A 20,253-nucleotide genomic window follows, 5' to 3' on the forward strand; every position below is an offset into this window, starting at 1 on the left:
AGAGTCCAGGTGCTAAGATGGCCTGTCTGCAGTCCAGAATAGGGCTTTGACTCCGAACTTCGTTATTCGAATATAATTCGATTATTTTAAAAATTAAAGATATTCGAACGAATTTTAGGGATCTCTTAATATTCGAACCTGTAGCCTATGGAGATCATTTCTATAAATGTATTTGGTTGTAAACGTTGTTTTCAATTCAGATTCCGAGGTTTTTTTCACGCCTGGTGAAGTAAAATTGTGAGCTCATTAGCAAGGCTATTGAGTGAAAAACACTCAAATAAATAAATGTGCAGATAAGTCTGAATGAAAAGCAGCACTGGTTGAAGCCTGGAAATATTGTAAACAAAGTAGGCTAACGTTAGCTTAATTTGCTAGTGATTTTTGGGCAAAAGTCAAAGCCCTAGTCCAGAATGGTCAAATTAGGTGCATAATGGAATGGAAAACATGACTAAGAATACCCCATACTGTTGAGCAACTGAAATCTTATATTGGGGAGTAATGGGACAACATTTCATTCTCATAACTCTAGCAAATGATCTCCTCAGTTCCTAAACATTTACAGAATTTTGTTAAAGGGACACCAGGCAACGTTTTCATGTTAATTACTCATCTTCGTAAGTCGGTATATGGTATATGGTGAATGAAGACTCTCTCGCCCGCCCCTACTGCCTGTAGGAGGAATATCCCGCTTGCAAGTTCAGTGTATCGTACCCGCCGACCAAAGCAGGATCAGTTTACATCCTGCATCCACAGCACAGAGGCAGGCTAACGAAACGCTAGCGATTGTTGCCAACGTGTGTATAATGGCAGAGCCAGCGAAGAAGCAGCAAAACCCTTGACGGAAGATGCAAAGAAAAGGAAAAGAGCTTCAGACTGAGCGAGGGGGAGTTTCGTAGAGAAAAAGCATCAGGCTTGCCTGGTGTCCCTTTAAATGAAGAGGTGAAGCAGCACAGTGGTAAAAATGCTCCCTTCCCAACTTTTTTGAAACATGGAAACTGGCATCAAATTCAAAATTAACATATATTTTCCATGAAATAGTCCAAATGTTCATTTCCAACATTTAAAATGTTGTCTATGTCCTTTTTGCTGCTAAATATAGGTTTAGAAGACGTCTATACTATCACATTCTGTTTTTATTTGCATTTTACACAATGTCCCAACTTTTTCTGTTTTTGGGTTGTATGCCTACATATAAAAAGTTAAAGCCATGTCCTTGAAATGGATTAAAATCACTTGAAAATGTTGTGTAAATGACAGCTTGTGTAGACAAAATGCATCTGACCAGCGTTAACTGCAACCTCAAATTTAGAGGTTATAACAATTTCTCTCCAATTATTACCTGCTCCTAGAGCTGGGCTATTCACCTTCATTACCAAGTGGGCCAGACAGGGAAACCACTGGGTTGTCGTGGGCCACCCAAAATACGGTGTTGCTAAAATTGCTCCTATTGTGTGTTTTATGGTCATGAGATAGTTAAACTTTACATGGTGACAATTTTGACAAGTAGTACCCTTACAACTGATAAAAGATAAAATATCACTAAATCAGTGATTTACATTAGTGTAATAACTTTTTTAACTTCCCACCAACATAAAAACTTCCTGCAAACATAATAATTATTACGTTGGTGGGAAATTGGGTTATTACGTTCGCTGTTGGCAACAGTTATTATGTTGGTGGGAAATTATTTAAATTGCCAGAATTACATTTAAAATGTGCAGATGTGTATTACGTTGGTGGGAAGTTATTACATTGGTGGGTGTTACATGTCATTTCAGAGCTATCAATACATTAAAACGTTTAGTAATTTACTTACAAAGTCACACTGAACTTTTTCCTCCTGTTTGGTCTGTAGATCAAAAATGTGTCTCTTGTTTATGCTCTGTAGGACATCATGAAATTTCTCTAGAAGGTATGGCAGTTCATCATCCTGACATCTCAGAGAGTAGTAAAGGACAGTGTTGAGGAATTTGGGGCGAACATCATCAATCTCTGTTTTGTGGTTGCCAAAATAATGTCTTTCAGATTTCATACAGATGTCATCAAACTGTCGCAGCACTAAAAGAAGAGAAATGGTTACAATTAGCAGTAGGAATATTAATGAACTGGTTATGATTAGGAAGTAGAAATATTATCTATCTTCATATATTCATAGTAATAGAATGCAGTAGAACCTAATACAAACTGCAAAATATCCTCCTAAGATTAAAGTGTAATTCCAACGCAAATTGACCCCAGAGTGTTTTTCTGCATTAAAACACATCAAATAAGCCGTGGAGACAGTATTTTTCGTTGATCAAGCACTACAGAGCTTGGCCTGGTATATGCGGTGCCATGCCATTTCTCCGCCGCTCCTTTGTTCTGGCCTCTCAATAGCCTGAAACATTTCCTTTGGTCCTACAGTCCACTAGTTCGACATCCCTTTGTTTCGAAAAAAAAAAAATCTCTGTTCCGACATCCCATTATTCCGACCATATAGGCTTTTGTGGATCACCTCCCAACATTACAAGCGAAATGACTTTTCTCTAGCTTATTAACACATTTAAATGCATGCTCTCAGCGTGCATGCAAACAAATGTGGATGCAGACCTAACCTATTATAGGCTCTGGACTATTTTCTGCTTTGTCTACCAGCAGTAGGCTTAACAACGACTTCCTGCAAAAAATCGCTGTCTGTTCACTATTCTCTTCTGCTCAAAAAAACTGCCGAACAGGCGAGCAGTGCGCTAGTAGGCTAGCCTAATTGCAAAACATTACAGATTCCCTTAGCCTAAAATGTCCATGCTAATTCTTGGTTGGGAAACAGCATGAGTTTATTTGGATAGACTAGGATGGATTGGATTATTTTCTTGTTCTGTTCATAGCCTAAACTAGCATGAACTCCATGTTCAAACATGTTGTTTGGTTAACATAAAAAATCGGTAGGTAACACTCCATAATAAGGTGCCATAATAAATAGCAAACTAGTAATTACCTAACCCTTTGTTAATATTTGTTAATTGTTACTAACATATCTATTTGGCACAAGTTAATAGTTTTTTCATCATCAATTAAATATTTGTTGTTTGCATAAAATCTGTATGTTAATGTTTTAGCAAATCTATTAACTAATATTGTATTAATATGTGTTAATAGTTAACTAAATGTATTGTTGGCACTAATTAACAGTTATTTCTTACATTATTTAAATGTTAAATGTTTATTTACAAAAGATATGGTAATAGAAAAGTTAATGACTTATTATTATTTAACTAATTGATATTAGTTGTGCTTCTGCCTATCCCAATATGAACCACTCCCCATAGGACCCTTACAATAGATAGACAGATAGATACTTTATTGATCCCGAAGGGGAAATTCAAGAAAAAAACACGGAGCTACCTTGACATGCCGCCACTCTTGTCGGCGCCAGAAACGCTTGCAATAAAGTTGGTTAAGCTTAATTAATATATTAGTAGTGTAGAATTCTGGGGTATCCTTACTGTATTCTGATGTGTTCATATATTACTTCTGTGTGTAGTATACAACGGGGAGAGGTCCATACTATTGTACATAACATAACTGTGCCTTAGGCCTGTGCACCAGCAGGAAGGTCAGAGAGGCCGATGTTTGGGAACATCCGAGGAACATCTGACATAACATGGGCCATTCGGGCTGGTATCCATCCGGCCAGAGCCTGGTTTTGTACACCTGTGGGCATCTGCCACGTTGGCATGATTTTCGTTTGTATGTTTTAGTATAACAGGCTTTGTCTTAGGTTTTGACTCTGAGACGGATCGAGGAAGCGACCAAGGAGCATCTTCTGTCGGAAGGCTCAGCCGCCGCTTCTAATAACAACCACAACTGTTAGACTCTGCACAGTTTTACTGTTCGAGACTTAGCCTGTGTTCTGTTATTCATTATTGTACCATCCACAATAAATCATCATCTAATCGCCGATCCTGATTCCGCCGTCAAGCTTTATTGACCATCTTCAGTACAACCATTAGAACTAAAACACAACGCAACAACCAGAGAATCCTACATTTGGTGCCGTGACCCTTCTCGCAAAAGGAGAAGAAAGACGAGAACATCCAACGGGTTCAAAGAGACTTCGGGGGCAGATTTTGGATCTTGAACATCTGTAAGAAGAGTCCATCTTGGCACCCTGATTGACGCGACTGAATCCCAGCTGGAAGCCTGCCAAGAGGGGAAACACTGCTGCATTGCGCGCACCCTGCATGCAGTGAAGACATTCTGACCAGGTGAAAGCAAAAAGTCTTTACTCCTTTATGTGGGAAAAAGAACCAAAGTAAAGCTAATTTATTTGATGAATTAGAAATTAAAAGCTGCATTTTAATGAGAGTGTTGAAGTTTGTGTCATTAAGAGTGTTGATATGCCTATATCAATGACTGTGACGTCTATAGGTCATTGGATGTAGAGGAGGAAAAGTGTTCACTTAAAATGGTATGACAGATTTGTGAACGAATTAAAAGAAGTAATCGATTAAATGTACAAGTACTTGGGGAACTTATTTTCTTTGCTGTGATATTAATACATGTTAAGCTGTGTTGTGTTTGTTTCATGCGATGATGCTGGGTGTGTGCCAATGAGAAAATAGGAGGCTGTGCGGTGTTTATGTTTTCTCAACGGTCTTTGTTTGGTGACGACTAAACTTAGTGCTACAGTGTTAACAAACGGAATAACAACCACCAGTTTGGGTGTCTTGGTTTTGCAGTTATTGGAAAGTTGGATAGGCCCACCACCTAGGTTTTGGTTGACTAGGTCAACAGGGGTTATGTAATTGTTTATGTAATTGTTGTTTTATCACTGTCCAGCTGAAAGGGAGGGGAAAAGGGAAAAGAAAGGGGACTAAGCTAGATATAACTTATCTTATCTAGATAACACTTGCTGCGGGCTGCGGGTACAGTAAAGTAACTGGTAAGGTGTCTGGTTTGAGAGCGGGAGAGTCTGTTTTTTTTTGGCCCTTGTTTCCTTGCCCTTGAGGGAGAGTGAATATGTGTGTGTGTGAGTGCGCACGTTGTTCTGCTGTGGAGGGGAGAGAGAGACAGAGCTAGATATCTCTGACCTGGGTTGAATTTATAGTGGCAGCCTCGGGCTGCGGGTACAATAAATTGCATGGAAAGGGTCTGAAGGAGATACGTCTAGGGTGTTGTCTTTCCTTTTCTCTGTGGGGACGAAGTGTGAGTGTTGTTCCGCTGTGGGGGGGGAGGAGAGAGACAAAGCTGGAGATCTCTGATCTGTGTTGAATTTATAGTGGCAGCCTCGGGCTGTGGGTACAATAAATTGCATGAAAAGGGTCCGAAGGAGATACGTCTGGGGTTGTCTTTCCTTTTCTTCTGTGGGGACTAAGAGAGCGAGAGTGTGTGGGTGTGAGTGTGAAATAAAAAGAAAGACAACGTGTGAACAATTGAGGGGCGAATTACTGACCAAATTTTCAAAGTACAAAGTTGTCACTATATCACTACCACATCACGGAAAAATATAAAAAAATATATTTAAAAGGATCACGTCACTGCACGAAACACATAGTACAATTTGAAATCTAATATTAATTGATATTAGCACAATCCAGATATGGGTCTTGGTAGGAAAACTAAGTTGTCAGATTGGATGGCAGTGAAATTACAATTTGGCAAATTTGAGAAAAAATTACAAAGGAAATTAGAGAAGTTGGAATTAGAGATCCGAGACAGGATTTGCAGACATGAGACTGAGAGACGTGATTTGGAGGAACAACTCATGGAAGCGGATGTGTTGCCAGAACAGAGTGGAATGAGGCGAAGAGGAGTAGTCTCAGAGGCCCACTCAATGAGGAGGAGCCAACTCCTCCCATACACACCGACACCTAGTGTGGGCGGGGGGCGCAACAGGCAACCAAGCACCCGCCTCAATCCGACTCTGCCTGACTTGGACTCAACAGCGCCATATGCCATGGTGGAGACATCGAGAAGTGCAGTGGACATTGATAAAGGCAGCTTCATTGGACAGAATGCTGCTGTTATGGGAACCCCACATGGGCCAAGAAACCGCACCCCACCTGATCAACAGCCAGCAGGTGACGCAAAACAAATCATTCTGGCCCCATCAGCAGCCACTGCTTTCTACAATCCACAAAGACAAGGAATAACGTCTGCAACCAACCATCATCAAACTGCTCCACTCCAGTATGGCTATCCACAGCCACTAGCCATAGCTTCAGTACCACCTCCTGCCCCATTGTTGTTACCAATGCCACTGGCTACAAGCCCTTACCCACCTTACCCACCTGTCAACTCTTTCCCTACCCCACCACCACCACCCCCGCCCCCACCTGTCAACTCCTTACCTCAACCACCCCCACCTCTCCAACCCCCACCCACACCAGTGAATGACGGGGCATCTACATCCGATGCTGCACAGGGAGTGACTGCTCCGGTAACAAGGCCAAAGACAAAGAAAACCAGGCCAGCGATGGAGGACTGGGATGCCTGGGATGAGTCAGCTGACGAGGCACTCATATGCCCTGTGTGCACAGTAGCCACCGCCGACGGCGTGTCTGTGCTTTACCAACCAGCGAGAACAGACAACACCCTCTATGCTACTGCCTTGCTTGAAGAACACATTATTGAAACTGGTGCTGAACTTACAGTCTTTTCATCCAGCCTATTGAAGAAACACAAAATACCTCTGTCAGGTGTCATCAAGACAGCTGGTGGACCAACCGGAGAAAAATGCAGTCTGAAGCAGACCCAGTCACCATAGCCATTGGAGGAGGAGATGGAGAAGTTTTGTGGAACCTGAGAAGGCTAAAAAGAGAGGATCTCCTGGAACATCCTGCATGGGCTAAGGGAAAGAATGACTGTGGACTGTTGGAAATGGAACCTGTCAGACTGACTGGAAAACCACCTCCGTGTGTGAAACAAAGTCCCATCAAGAATGGACAGCTTGTGACAGAATTGTTGGATGCAATGCAGCTGCCAGAGGAACTGGCAGTGATCAAAGTAAAGGCACATACAAGGCAAGACACCATTGAAGCAAGAGGCAATGCATTGGCGGATGCGGCGTCAAGAACAGCAGCAAGAAAAAGAGAGGGAGGGGATAACGAAACGACTAACGAGAATGGACACGGAAATGGAAACACGGACGGATCTAACGGTAACAGGAACATTTTTGAAAATGACCATGAGAAATGCATGATGAGAGTGACAAAGAAGGTCAAGAAAACATCTGAAGAGGGAAAACGGGAAAGTTTGGCCAACATCATGGACATGCAGAACAGCTCGAGCCAAGAGGAAAAGTGGACTTGAATTGAAAATGCGGCGAAGCTCCATGATGACAACTTGTGGAGGTTTGGAACACGAACAGTGGCTCCAGAAAGTCTTCTGCCCTATCTGACGGTGCAAATTCATTCGCTTGGACACGTGGGAGTGGAGAAGATGAGGAACAGATTCGTACAGGTCTGGTGGTCACCGAAGTTCACAGCAACGGCCAAAGACGTCGTCAAGCGGTGTGTCACCTGTCAGCAAAACAATCACGACAAGAAGGTTAAGTTGCCCATGCTGAAGACACCAGCTCCACCAGGACCATTCAGAGTTCTCTAAATAGATTACATCACTCTTCCCAAATGCAAAGGCTACCGAGATGTTCTGATTGTCCTGTGCAAGTTCTCCAGGTGGATTGAGGCATTCCCTGCACGATCTGGAACTGTAAGGGATAATGGCCGCCGAGGTGTCCTGTTATACGGAATTAATGGACGAGGGCGAGGGGCAAAAACTCCCTGACGTGCAAGTCCATTAATTCTGTATAACTGGACACACCTCGAAGGCCGTTATCCCGCTTATCACCCGGTTGCCACTGTAAAGCAAAGGAAACACACGGTTCCGTTTAAAAAGAAGCTCACTAGTTTAGCTTGTTGTACAACTTTAGCATGGACAGTTAGCTTGTTTACAGTTGATTCCATTATTGCGAAGCCTGCAACCAAAGATTCTAGAGCACTGCAACCGTCGTCCTACTATGGTTGTTATAGTTACCATTCATAAGCATTGATATGGAACGGTGTCCTGTTATTCAGAATTAATAGCCACCCCACCAGCCAATCAGAAAAGAGTATTTCTTCTCTCCGGGTGATACAGAACAGAAAGCTGTTTAAAGCCAGACGTCACGGTACGCTAGAACAAAACTAAAGGTAACTGTATCAAGTTGTCCAATGCACGGACCTAAAACCGGGAAACGGACAAATATTGTACACACGTGATTTTTTTTTTTTTTTTGCAGGGATGGGGGTGGATGGGTGTGCGTACCATAGCTCTCTCTTTCTCTCTCTCTGTCTCTCTCTCTCTCTCACACACACACACACAAACACACACACACAGTACCTTTCTTAGCCACAGTTTCTTTTAGTGGTGAGCACAAACAAGTGTTATGGACATACACATTATTGACTGCAGTTTAATGTAATATCAATGTAAGTCCATGAATGAATATTGATCAGTTGTTAACTAATAGGCCTAGAAGTTGCATTTGAAAATGTTACTGTTGTAAGCTATGTTTGTTTTTTATTTCAGCCACTGTTGTAAAGTGGTTAGGACCATTATTTCACACCAATTTTGAATAAACCATACTGCAATACAGATTTCATGGTTGCACCATGCATATGTTCGCCAATTATGTGGCCCTCAGTAACCTATAAATTCAATGGTGTGGCCCTCTATGAAAATGAGTTTGACACCCCTGATCTAAACCGTAAGGCTACAGGAGTGCAGTATGGAAGCCTAACCTAAGGAAAGCATGAAAACATATCCCAGAGAACGGACGAACCCGGTACACATGTGCTATTAACCCCTAGTATACAGTAGGTTAATTTTGCACGGGAATTGTCCTTGGTTTTCGCCCCGTGCTTGCCCCTTGTCGGACACCATATATTACCACTGAAAAACACAAAAATGTCATGACCCATTTACAAAGCATATTACATGCAGACTGATCTGAGTACATTTTAGATTATAACAGATAGGTCCACATCAACAAGATAAATGAAAATGTACCTTTGAGACTTGATCGCTTTTCCAAAATGAACTTTCTATAGTTGCTGTCTTTCTGTCTTATTTTCTCTTGTGATCTTATGTTTTCCTTGTTAAAGATGATGTATTTGTACACCCAGTGTTGCAGTTTTGATGACGGTAATTTGAAGGAAGCACTGAAAAATTTGGAACTGCAAAAAAAAAAACAATTTAAAAATTAGTAATAGACAAAGTAGAATTATTTGAAACACGTATCAGACTATAACAGGGATGCAAACAGCGCGCTTTTCGGCGCCTCCCGCTTTTTTCATGTCAGTTTGGGTGACTTTGTGAATCGTGCAGATCCGGATAGCTTACCAATGGTCCCTGGACCACACTTTGAGAAACACTGGTTTAAACCATGTTAAATATGAAAGCATCTAGCTAGTGACAGGAGGTTTTGGGGGGGGGGGGTAGATTCCACAGTCAATGTTCAGCATTTGGCCTATAATATTTGGCATTTTGAATCCATGAAAATTAACCAAAATCTATCATTTCCTATCGACAACAGACCCCAGTAATGCATTGAATGGCTACAAATTTTGAAGTACCAAAAATAATCAAATCGTTGGCTTAAAGAATCGATATTGTATCGAATCGTGATGAAACTTCAACAAATCAGACAGAGGGCTGTATTTTGCACCCTGGCCCATGGCGTAAAACTCGTTTTCCAATTATATATTTATTCAGATTTTTTTGCAAAAGATAAAGCAATACAAAAGAAAGAGAGAGAGAAAAAAAAAAGCAATACACATACACAGAACAAAACAAAACATAACAAAGCAAAACAAAACAAAACAAAACAAAACAAAACAAAACAGTGCTGGGTGAGTATGAAAAATAACAGTACAGTTGTGCATCAAAGGTATCGGTATTCACACACACAAAAAAGAGGTAAACGGTACATTCATTCTTGACTGCAGTCACTATCATCCTCGGTAAGGTGGTCTAGGATGGGCTGCCAGATCCTATGGAATGTTTTCAGTCTGTTTGACAAGTCATATCTGAGTCTCTCCAGATGTAATACACCTGTCAGTTCTGACAGCCAATCCTTAAATGTTGGAACAGATTCTGACTTCCACAGTCTTAATATTAATCTTTTAGCAATGACCATACCATACATGAGAGTGTTTTGAACAGAGAGGCTTTGGTCCAGTAGTTAGAGAGAGTAACCAAAAAGTGCAAGTCTAGGATCAGGTTTAAATTCCTTATCGTATATTTCAGAGAGCCATTTGAAAATTTCACACCAGAAGTTATACAGGTTAGGGCATGACCAAAACAGATGGGCAAGAGAGCCCTCAGCAGACTTACATCGATCACATAAGGGAGAGATAGTGGGATAAATTCTATGCAACTTGGTTTTTGAGTAATGAAGCCTATGTATTACCTTAAATTGAATTAACTGATGTCTTGCATTAACAGAACATGCCTGGATCCTGTTGAGGCCCTCATCCCAAGTAATATTATCGATTTGTAGACCCAGCTCCGCCTCCCAAGATGTCTTAATAAATTGTGAGTCAACATTAAACTGTTCCAAAAATATTTTGACAAAATCAGAAATCAAGTATTTGGAGTCAGGACGGCCCAGCAAGAGTGTGTAGCACCTTTGTTCTTCAGGAAGCTGCTCAAAGTTAGATATATTCTGACGGATATAGTTCCTGATTTGTAAATACCTAAAGAAATGTGTTGATGGAATAGAAAACTTTTCTTGTAATTGAGAGAAACTAGCAAACTGCTTATTAATATATAGTTCTTTTAAAGTAACAATGCCCTTTTTCCTTCAGTCATCAAAGACCCTGTCAAAGAGAGATGGAAGGAAGGCATGTGTAGATGACCACTAGCAGTTTTATTATGATATACTTTTTGACTGATTTTATGTGACTTTTATTTTGACATCACGCTATCTGCATGATGAACTAATCTCTTACGCTCACACTCGTTCAAAGAAAAACACAAGAAGGCACGTTACAAGTCTAGAGCCAGAGATCGGAAAATATTACTATAACCTTTAACTAAAGTGTTCTTTGAAGTGTTGTACCACTTTGCAGCATTCCTGGTCACCCTTTTGAGTCAATGCTTGATTTGCTTTGGCAGTAATAATTTAAGAACATTTATGAAGTTGCTAGCTAAGTAGTTAAGTTAATGGCGGTAGCCTTCCCTGGATCACCACTCTTTAGCACCCCTTGATACGCGGAGCGAGGTATGTGGTTCATTGTAATGTACTGTACTATGTATTTCATATTAATTCATTTCATATGTTCATGTAAAATGTAATGAGATTCATTTCTTATAATGGTTGTTGCCTGCCAATGCTGTTATCAATGTGATGCTAGCTTGCTGAAGTGCATTTGTCAAAGGACTATTTTGTATCTGGCTAAATTGCCTTTGTTATTTTCCTTTCAAGTTTTTACGGTGTTGGTGCTATGCACACTCGTCTGAATTAAAGTACACCCGTATGGAAACACTCCCAAGCCTGTTTATTCCAAGTTGAGGGGCTGCTACAGTAAAAACTCGTCGCTGGATGTGGAGTGAAAGCTCAACTCGACGTTAGAAGGACTGCCATCCACCTCCGTGAAGCTGGCCCCCCATGTTACTCAAAAATGATTAAAAACACTGCTATTCGTTTGTGCTACGTTTGTGCCGGTTTGTGCCGTAAAAATTATCGTTTGTGCTGTTAAGGGTTTTAAGTAATTAAACTTTACATTTTTCTGGCCAGTGACGTCACTTAGCCCCCCGTACTTGTCCAAATTTCCCCAAAATAGTCTCAATCGTTTGTGCTACGCTTGTGCTCATTTGTGCCGTTAAAAGTAACATTTGTGCTACTATGTTTTTTAAGATATTCCACGTTATTTGTTACACGTGTGACGTCACTCAGCCCCCCATCAATGTCGAAATCTTTCCAAAATGGTCTCAATCGTTTGTGCTAGGTTTGTGCTGATTTGTGCCGTTAAAATAAAAATTTGTGCTACTATGTTTTCTAAGTTAACACGCTTTGTTACATGTGTGACGTCATTCAGCCCATCATCAGTGTCCAAATCTCCTCAAAATAGCCGCTGATTTGTGCCATTTAAATAAACGTTTGTAGGGTAGGCTACTATGTAAATTGTCCAGCGGCCTTGTCCAGCAATTGTAGCCTAGCTCATCACCCAGCCCCTCCATCAATGTCCAAACCAAGGCCTATAGCCTACCCAATCGTTTGTGCTGATTGCGCCGACATTTCTCCTATGTTTATTAGGCTACACGTGATGCCCAGCCCATCAATGTGTTTTCTGTAACTATATTTTTACATTAGCCTACCAAGTTCTATCTGCTATGCGCATGACATCAGTCTCACACACACTGGCCAAATCGTCCCAAACTGTAGCCTACCAAATGTTTCTCCTGATCTGAGCAGAAAACACAAGTGCAAGGAAGCTGTTTCTTAGGTTTAAAGCTAAAGAGTAGCCTAATAATTTAGTCAACTTTATAAAGTGCTAAAAAGGCTACAAATGTACCTTTAGTTTTAGTATAGCCTACTGTCGTATGACTTTAATGTTTAAACATTATTTTGACAAACTTACCCATTTAGCCTACCTTCTTGTCCATCTAAAATAACTCCTAGCTTTGCTGCCTCCTTCCTTTCTGTTTTTGCTGTTTGCAAAGTTTCATGTATCCACGGTGGCCTTGGAGACTTGGGTCAGCAACAAAGCCTAAGTGCTGCTTGTGTGCACAATCCACTGTAATTCTGATGCATACAATTATTGAAGAATACATTTGTTTATCTTAGAGAATATAGGTTACAGTGCAGTGATGAGTTATAGTAGGCCAACTTGGAGTGAATATACACACACAGGGGAAATGATCTCTCGTAAGTCTCTCGTAGCCCACTCCGTAGCTGCGTGATAGTAGGCCTACGCACACTGCTGTGCACACCTGCAGACGCTACTGGCCGGAGAATGGAGTGGTGTTTCTCCACAGCTGAGTAATGGCCTGCAGGTTTATTCTGGTAGTGGTTGCAGTAATTCTGACGTTATGCACAAGCAACTGGTGTAGGCTACTATAGAACCTTTGGCAGCACAAACAGCCACGTAAATAGTAGCACGTCTTCTTTTCTCGGTTAAGGTCAGCACGATATAGCTTTGTAAACAACACAAATGTTTCTTTTTTCCTTTTGTTTCTTTTTTTAACAGCACAATCAGCACAAACGATTAGGACTACCATTGGGCATTGATGAAGGGGGGGGGGGGGGGGGTGCTGCTGGGTGATGTCTAGCATACGCTACAACTGCTGAGCAACTTCTGCATAGTACACACACGTTTCTTTAAATGGCACAAATCAGCACGCAGTAGCCAAAGCCATCACAACTATTTTGAGGAGATTTGGACACTGATAAGGGGCTGGATGACGTCACACCTGTAACAAAGCGTGATAACTTTAAAAACATAGCTACACAAATGTTATTTTTAACGGCACAAATCAGCACAAACATAGCACAAACGATTGAGACAATTTTGGTGTGTTTTGGACATTGACGAGGGGCTGGTGACGTCACGCGAGTAATAAATAAACCATAATAACATAGTAGCACAAATGTTTATTTTAACGGCACAAATCAGCACAAACCTAGCACAAACGATTGAGACTATTTTGGAAAGATTTCGACATTGATGGGGGGCTGAGTGACGTCACACGTGTAACAAATAGCGTGGAATATCTTAAAAAACATAGTAGCACAAATGTTACTTTTAACGGCACAAATGAGCACAAACGTAGCACAAACGATTGAGACTATTTTGGGGAAATTTGGACAAGTATGGGGGGCTGAGTGACGTCACTGGCCAGAAAAATGTAAAGTTTAATTACTTAAAACCCTTAACAGCACAAACGATAATTTTTACGGCACAAACCGGCACAAACGTAGCACAAACGAATACCAGTGTTTTTAATAATTTTTGAGTAACATGGGGGGCCAGCTTCACGCAGGTCTGCCATCCGCCACTCTGTGTACAACACTGCCATCTTCTGTTCAAAGCCCTCACTTCAACCGGCACCCAGGCAAGATTCGTAAATGCTGATTGCTGCATAAAACCACAGGGACACTTTGATTGCGAACAGTGATATTTATGTAATGGACTTTAGTCACCTTTATAAACAATATACTGTACATGTTTGGTGCTCTGCTCCAATTTAATCATACATTTGAAAGGTGAATTTAAAGATACAGAAAGTTAATAAAAAAAAAAATTTGAACTAGATGCTAATTGAATCTGTTAAATGTAAATTCATTCTCGGGAAAATCTGTATGTTAGCATTCATTGCTGAGCTGTGCGCGTATTAGCCTACATTTTGTTGATGATAATCGCCCAGTGCATGTTTGATATTAAGTCAAGGATTAAAGTTCTCCGTCGTAGGACGGATTTCCGTCAATTTGATTTTAGAAATGTCATATTTGAGATCGATGCAGATCCGATGAGAAAAAAAAATAGGAGGGGGGGGGGGACTGTCACCTTTGCTTTTCCTTTTTTAAGGCAACTACAAATATTAGGTAAATGTTTAAAGACCGAATAGTGTTCTTGAGAACGTTCTGTGTCTCAATCAGTGACCGCTCAAGAAGATAGCCTACGTCAGCCATGAGTTTCGCTTTGTTTATGTTGTAGCTACACACTTGTCTCAAGCGTTTGCTTAAAAAAAAAGAACACGTATGGAGGACTATAACGGTCTAAAAGTTGGATTATAGTGACACAATCGAGACAGCTGATGAGGTTGGCCAATCCGTTTAACTTTTTTGGATATGAGAAGCGTAGGCTGTGTTCTTTCCGTGCATCAATGTAGACAATTTCTTACTATCGCGAACTCTTGTCAGGGGAGGTCATTCATTTTGGATGTCACCTATGACTTGAACAGATAGCCTGCTATGCCACCCGTAGGCTACTATTATTGTTACAGTTTTTAATCAATGCAACTAACATTATGTGTAAAGCGACGCAATATAAACCGTAGCCTATGCAATTTATTATCCCGTCTGTTATGACAACAATGTTTTTCACAATTTGCGACGGAAGGTTTTGACTGGGCGTGTCAACATAAAATAATAATAATATTGTCATCATCGCGAACTGTCGAGTAAGGGGGTCAGTCGTGTTTGTGACGCACAGACAGCCTTAGCCTATTTTGCTTAGGCCTCACTTTTAACGACAGTAGGTTGTCAGTGTATGTTGACAAAAAATAACCATGCAATTAAAATAGTCAACTTAAAACTTTTCTATAAAATATTATTAATTTATAGCACAAAACCATAACCAGTAGGCCTACCAGAACCTGGCATATTAGCGTCATGATTTGTGTGCGTCTATTTGGCAAGGCCACTAGCTGTCATGGATGCGTTGTTGCTAAAGGAAGGCAGGTGTCAAAAGTTAAAAAATAAATGGAGATGGGCAGCTGTTGGAAACTGAGGAGAACTAACAAGCCATGGTGTAAAGAAATTAAAGTGCCAGGGGTTTGCTTTTGCGCGGTTCGCTGCAAGACAATTGTTTATGGATGCAATAGGAAAACGTTTTAGCACGCCACCAATCAGAAGACCGCCATAAGGTTAACATTCGTGCACTTCAGGACATCTTCCCTACCTGGTGCAACTAGCCACCACGACAGAGGTAGGCTAAGTTTATCTATGGCTGACCGTTTTTACTTTTAGAAAGTAGGCTACGCATGTTCTTTCATAGCGCAACACGACCTGTCCTTCACCATATCGCAACCTCTTGTCAACCTTATATAATCTGCTGTTAAAATAATTCAGTGGAAATGCATGGATTCCAGTTTCTTCCAGTAGCAGCAACTGGAATCCATGCATTTCCACGGAATTATTTTTGGAATCTGATCCCTTATCATACCTGTTCATTCTTACTCGTCGCTCTACTTATCGTGACTAAATTCAAGATGGCTGCAAACGCTAAACTTCGTGAAGATACTGTCTGTATAAATCGTCTTGTAAGTAAACTACCAGTGCTTTTTAAAAGTTCTCAATGTCTCGTTTTAAATGTCAGGGACTTCGGTAGTCTACCAATGAAGTGTGGAGATACATTGAGCCTCGTAAGTGGTGTAAAACAGTGATTTATTTGCATGGCTAGCCCGATGCCGAAGCACCACAACTGAAAAAGCTGTTGGTAGCATCGGCTAACTAGCGCCAGATTTTGGAGTGCAGGGGACAAGCCGAGATGGGCTATGAGACATACGTTCACACTCGGTATCATGTTTCAACACACTTTAGGTCAATATCACACCGGAATTCTCCTTTAAAGCCTTTCTACAATATTGCTGCAGTAGAAAAGAACAGCAATGGCTAATCAGCAATGGTCAGGGATGGTACTAAAATATATTTTTGTTCATCAGGAAAACTCAATCTCAATCAAGAACACTCTCAATTCGCCTTATTCACATGGTGGCCATTGGTGGCTAAAACGAGGCTATAGGGTACACAAACCATAGGATTGTTATGTTCTATGCATTCACCTGTAGGTGGCATTAATTATATAGTAAGTGTACCCTGTAGCCTCGTTTTGGTTTAAACCAGGGGTTCTCAAAGTTTTGATTGGTGAGGGCCAATTCAGGAACCCAACATTGAACTGAGGGCCGCCAAAGGGGCGGGAGGAGAAAAAGAAAAAAATAAACTGGAAAAAAAAATCCCATTTGTAATCATTTTAATGACCAGTTTGCATCTCTACAGTTTATATTTATTGCATTAAACACATTTTAATTCATACTGTAACTGAGGCTAAACCTGGCAAAACTTGTGAAAAACTTGCAATGCACACACAATCCCTGCGGTTCTCTACCCTCAACAGACAAATTTGGGATATAACAGTTCAGGTTGCAGTCCATTTCAAGTACAGATCATTTCAAGATCCATTCTTTTCAAAGCACACAGTACATTTGTACATTTTTAACAGTTTTACAGATGTTATCAGATGTTATCGCGGGCCGCCAGAAATGTTTCCGCGGGCCGCCATTGGCCCCCGGGCCGCACTTTGAGAACCTATGGTTTAAAAAATGGCCGCCGTGTGAATAAGGCGAATACTCCCTTTACTTTGCTGTTTGCATCTTTTTGTACATTAAAAACCAATAGGTCGCGACCGCAAAAGGGGTGCTATCTCTATAGGTAGATATGAACAACGTATGACTTATGGCCTGAAAAAAGTTCAGTCAAACTATTTTTTTTCACTTTAATCCCTGTATTAAGTATTTGTTGAGTTATTGAGCTATATTTCAGTAATTGAACTGTAGTTCAGTAGTTCAGTATAACCAAACAGCAACACAACTTTAACAAAATGTCACTTAGTGGAGAAGAAGTAGCTAGCACACAGGACCCACCCATGAAAACAGATAACCCACAACCAGTCAGGTCTAGTTCACGTGAAAGAACATTTACAGAAAAGGGATTAGAGATGCACAAACAGGAAGCCATTAAACACAAGAAAGAATTCATGAGAGCGTATGGCTCCTGGAAAGAGATGACAGGAAAGGTTAGGACCACACTAAAATCATTCTGTTCTCAAGATGAACTAAATAAAATCAGAGAAGAAATCCAAATTCTACACAGTGCAGTAAGTGAATGTTATGAGCCCATTCACCGCAACCACAATGCCACTCCAGACATTGTACCGAAAATGGATGCTTGTATAGCACTCACTGCAGAGATCAGCGAAATAATAGAGAAGCGGCTAGAAACTGTAGAAGAGGTCTTCAATCCAGAACTTGAGAAAGTACGAGTGAGGATGGCACTTAAGAAGGATGAGTATGGATCTATCTTCGGACACACAAATACAGATACTGTACTCTCTCTAGCAGAAAATTCAATCCACTCACAGGGCTCAAGCAAACATGTAGATGCGGGAGCAGAACTCGCAGCTCAACAAGAAAAGGTTAAAGCAGTGTATCAAATACAAGCTCAAGAAGAAGTTCTTAGCAAGTTAGGAGAAGAGAAGCAGCTAGTTCTTAAAAGGTTGGAAGAAGAAAAGCAAGTAGCTATTAAAAGGATAGAGGCGTGCGTCAGGAAAAGAAAAGACTACAGCAAATTCAAGCAGAGTCAGAAGTAAGAATAGCAGAGGCGAGAGTAAACGCATAGTTGAATTCAAAGGCCAGCTTAATCCAAAGGCCAACGCATACCAGCCTCCACAAGCACACGCCAATGCGCTAGCATCTCCTGAGAAAGATGGCCTTACCCAAGCACTCATTAATTCACTCAGTATGAATCGCCTGCCTGCTCCTGAGCCACCAAAATTCTCTGGTGAAGCCCTAAAGTATGTAGACTGGAAGATGTCCTTCATGGCCCTCATAGACCGCCAGCCTCTCCCAGCTCATGAAAAAATGTTCTATTTAAAAAACTATCTGTGTGGAGAAGCACGTAAAGCTGTAGAGGGATTCTTCTATAGAAATTCAGAAGAAGCCTATCAAGGGGCCTTGAAGGTCCTGGAAGAAAGGTACGGAAACCACTTCATCGTGCAAAAGGCCTTTAGAGACAAGCTCATGAAATGGCCCAAAGTTGGTACCAGTGATCCTGCTGCACTTCGAGAGTTTGCTGACTTCCTGCAACGATGCGTTGAAGCGATGCCTCATGTGAAAGGATTGGCCATCTTAGACGACTGTGAAGAGAACCACAAGTTGTTGAAGAAATGACCAGACTGGATCACACGAAGATGGAGCAGAGTCGTTACAGAAAGGTTGGACGAATCCGGGGATTACCCAAGCTTTTCCTGTTTCACAAGGTTCATTCAAAAGGAGGCTCGGATAGCCTGTAACCCTGTCGCCTCTCCACTTCTGATCAAGGCCACAGATGACAGGCAGCCCAAGAGAGCTAGAGCACTTCAAACAAACACTAAAGGGAACAATCCCACAGAAAAGGTTGAGAAAGTGTTCATCACCAAGTCAAAGCCACCTTGTCCTATCTGCAAAGATGAGACGCACAGCGTCGTAAAGTGCCCTACCTTTGCAGCAAAATCTTTGGAAGATAAGAAGGCCTTCATACGGGAAAACAATTTGTGCTACGGATGTTTGAGAAAGGGACACAACAGTAAGGACTGCAAAACACGACACACTTGTGGCACATGCAGCAGACGTCACCCCACCTGCCTACATGAAGAGAGAGAGAACCGATTTGTGGAAGCAAAAGAGAAACAGTCCACTTCCACAGACAAAGGCACTAGTCAGGAGGAGATCAAAGTGATGTCCCATGCAGTGACACAGCGCGTCTTTGCCACATCAAGCATCGTCCCTGTTTTCATGTCATCTGCAAATGAACCACAGAAAGAAGTCATAATGTATGCTCTTCTGGATACGCAGAGTGATTCGACATTCGTCTTGAAAGACCTACTCGAAGAGCTGAACGTGGAGACTAAACCAGTACAGCTCAAACTGAGCACCATGACGGCTGTTGACACACCCATAGCAAGTAAAAGTGTCTACGGTCTACAAGTTCGAGGACTACCGTCTGAAAAACAGATTCAGCTACGCCAAGCCTACACTCGTGGCTTCATTCCGGTCGACAAGTCCTACATCCCGACTTCCAAAACAGCTCTACTCTGGCCTCATCTTAAGCATCTAGCAAACAAACTTCCGCTGCTGAAGGACTGTGAGGTGGGACTGTTAATTGGAAGTGATTGCCCGTTGGCGTTAGCCCCCCTGGAAGTCGTCATAGGAGGCGAAAATGATCCATTCGCCCAGAGAACAAAACTCGGCTGGAGCATCGTAGGCTCATCCAATCCACATCTGGATCGCCAGGGAAACCAGAGGTTCGTCCATCGAGTAACAGTGAAGGAAATACCAGCGCCATCAACCACTGACGTGCTGAAGGTCTTGGAATCAGACTTCAACGAAAGGAAGTATACAGACAAAGACAAGTATGTGTCACAAGACGACGTTCGCTTCATTCAACTCCTGAGTGACAACATAACTCTTCCTTTGAGATGGACACTATGAAATGCCCCTCCCTTTCAAGAGCACCGAGCCTCCTCTGCTACCAGACAACAAGAAGCTGGCTACAGTTCGACTGCAGCACCTAAAGAAAAGATTGAAAATTAATGAGCGGTATAAAGAACAGTACAAGGCCTTCATGAAAGATATGATAAAGAAAGGCGACGCAGAGCCAGCCTCTCCTGCGACGGGACAGCAGACGACGTGGTACATACCACACCATGGGGTGTTCCACCCCAAGAAGCCAGAGAAGCTAAGGGTCGTTTTTGA

At 41.6% G+C, this 20,253-nt stretch overlaps 1 protein-coding gene across 1 annotated transcript in view; it reads right to left on the bottom strand.

Annotated features, from left to right (window-relative positions):
• The window catches only part of LOC143099421 (E3 ubiquitin-protein ligase rnf213-alpha-like), a 351,714-nt gene that overhangs the window by 268,456 nt on the left and 63,005 nt on the right, over positions 1–20,253 (bottom strand). The window contains exons 7-8 of the mRNA XM_076262416.1: positions 9,028–9,194; positions 1,817–2,058 (exon numbers count right to left, since the gene is read on the bottom strand). Coding sequence (XP_076118531.1) covers positions 1,817–2,058; positions 9,028–9,194 — 409 coding nt within the window. The remainder of the gene's footprint in view (positions 1–1,816; positions 2,059–9,027; positions 9,195–20,253) is intronic.

The sequence above is a fragment of the Alosa pseudoharengus genome, unplaced genomic scaffold (genome assembly GCF_046254945.1).
Source record: "Alosa pseudoharengus isolate Yale_2024_CS ecotype anadromous, Long Island Sound unplaced genomic scaffold, YU_APseudo_1.1 YU_APseudo_1.1_scf_28, whole genome shotgun sequence".
Lineage (NCBI taxonomy): Eukaryota > Metazoa > Chordata > Actinopteri > Clupeiformes > Clupeidae > Alosa > Alosa pseudoharengus.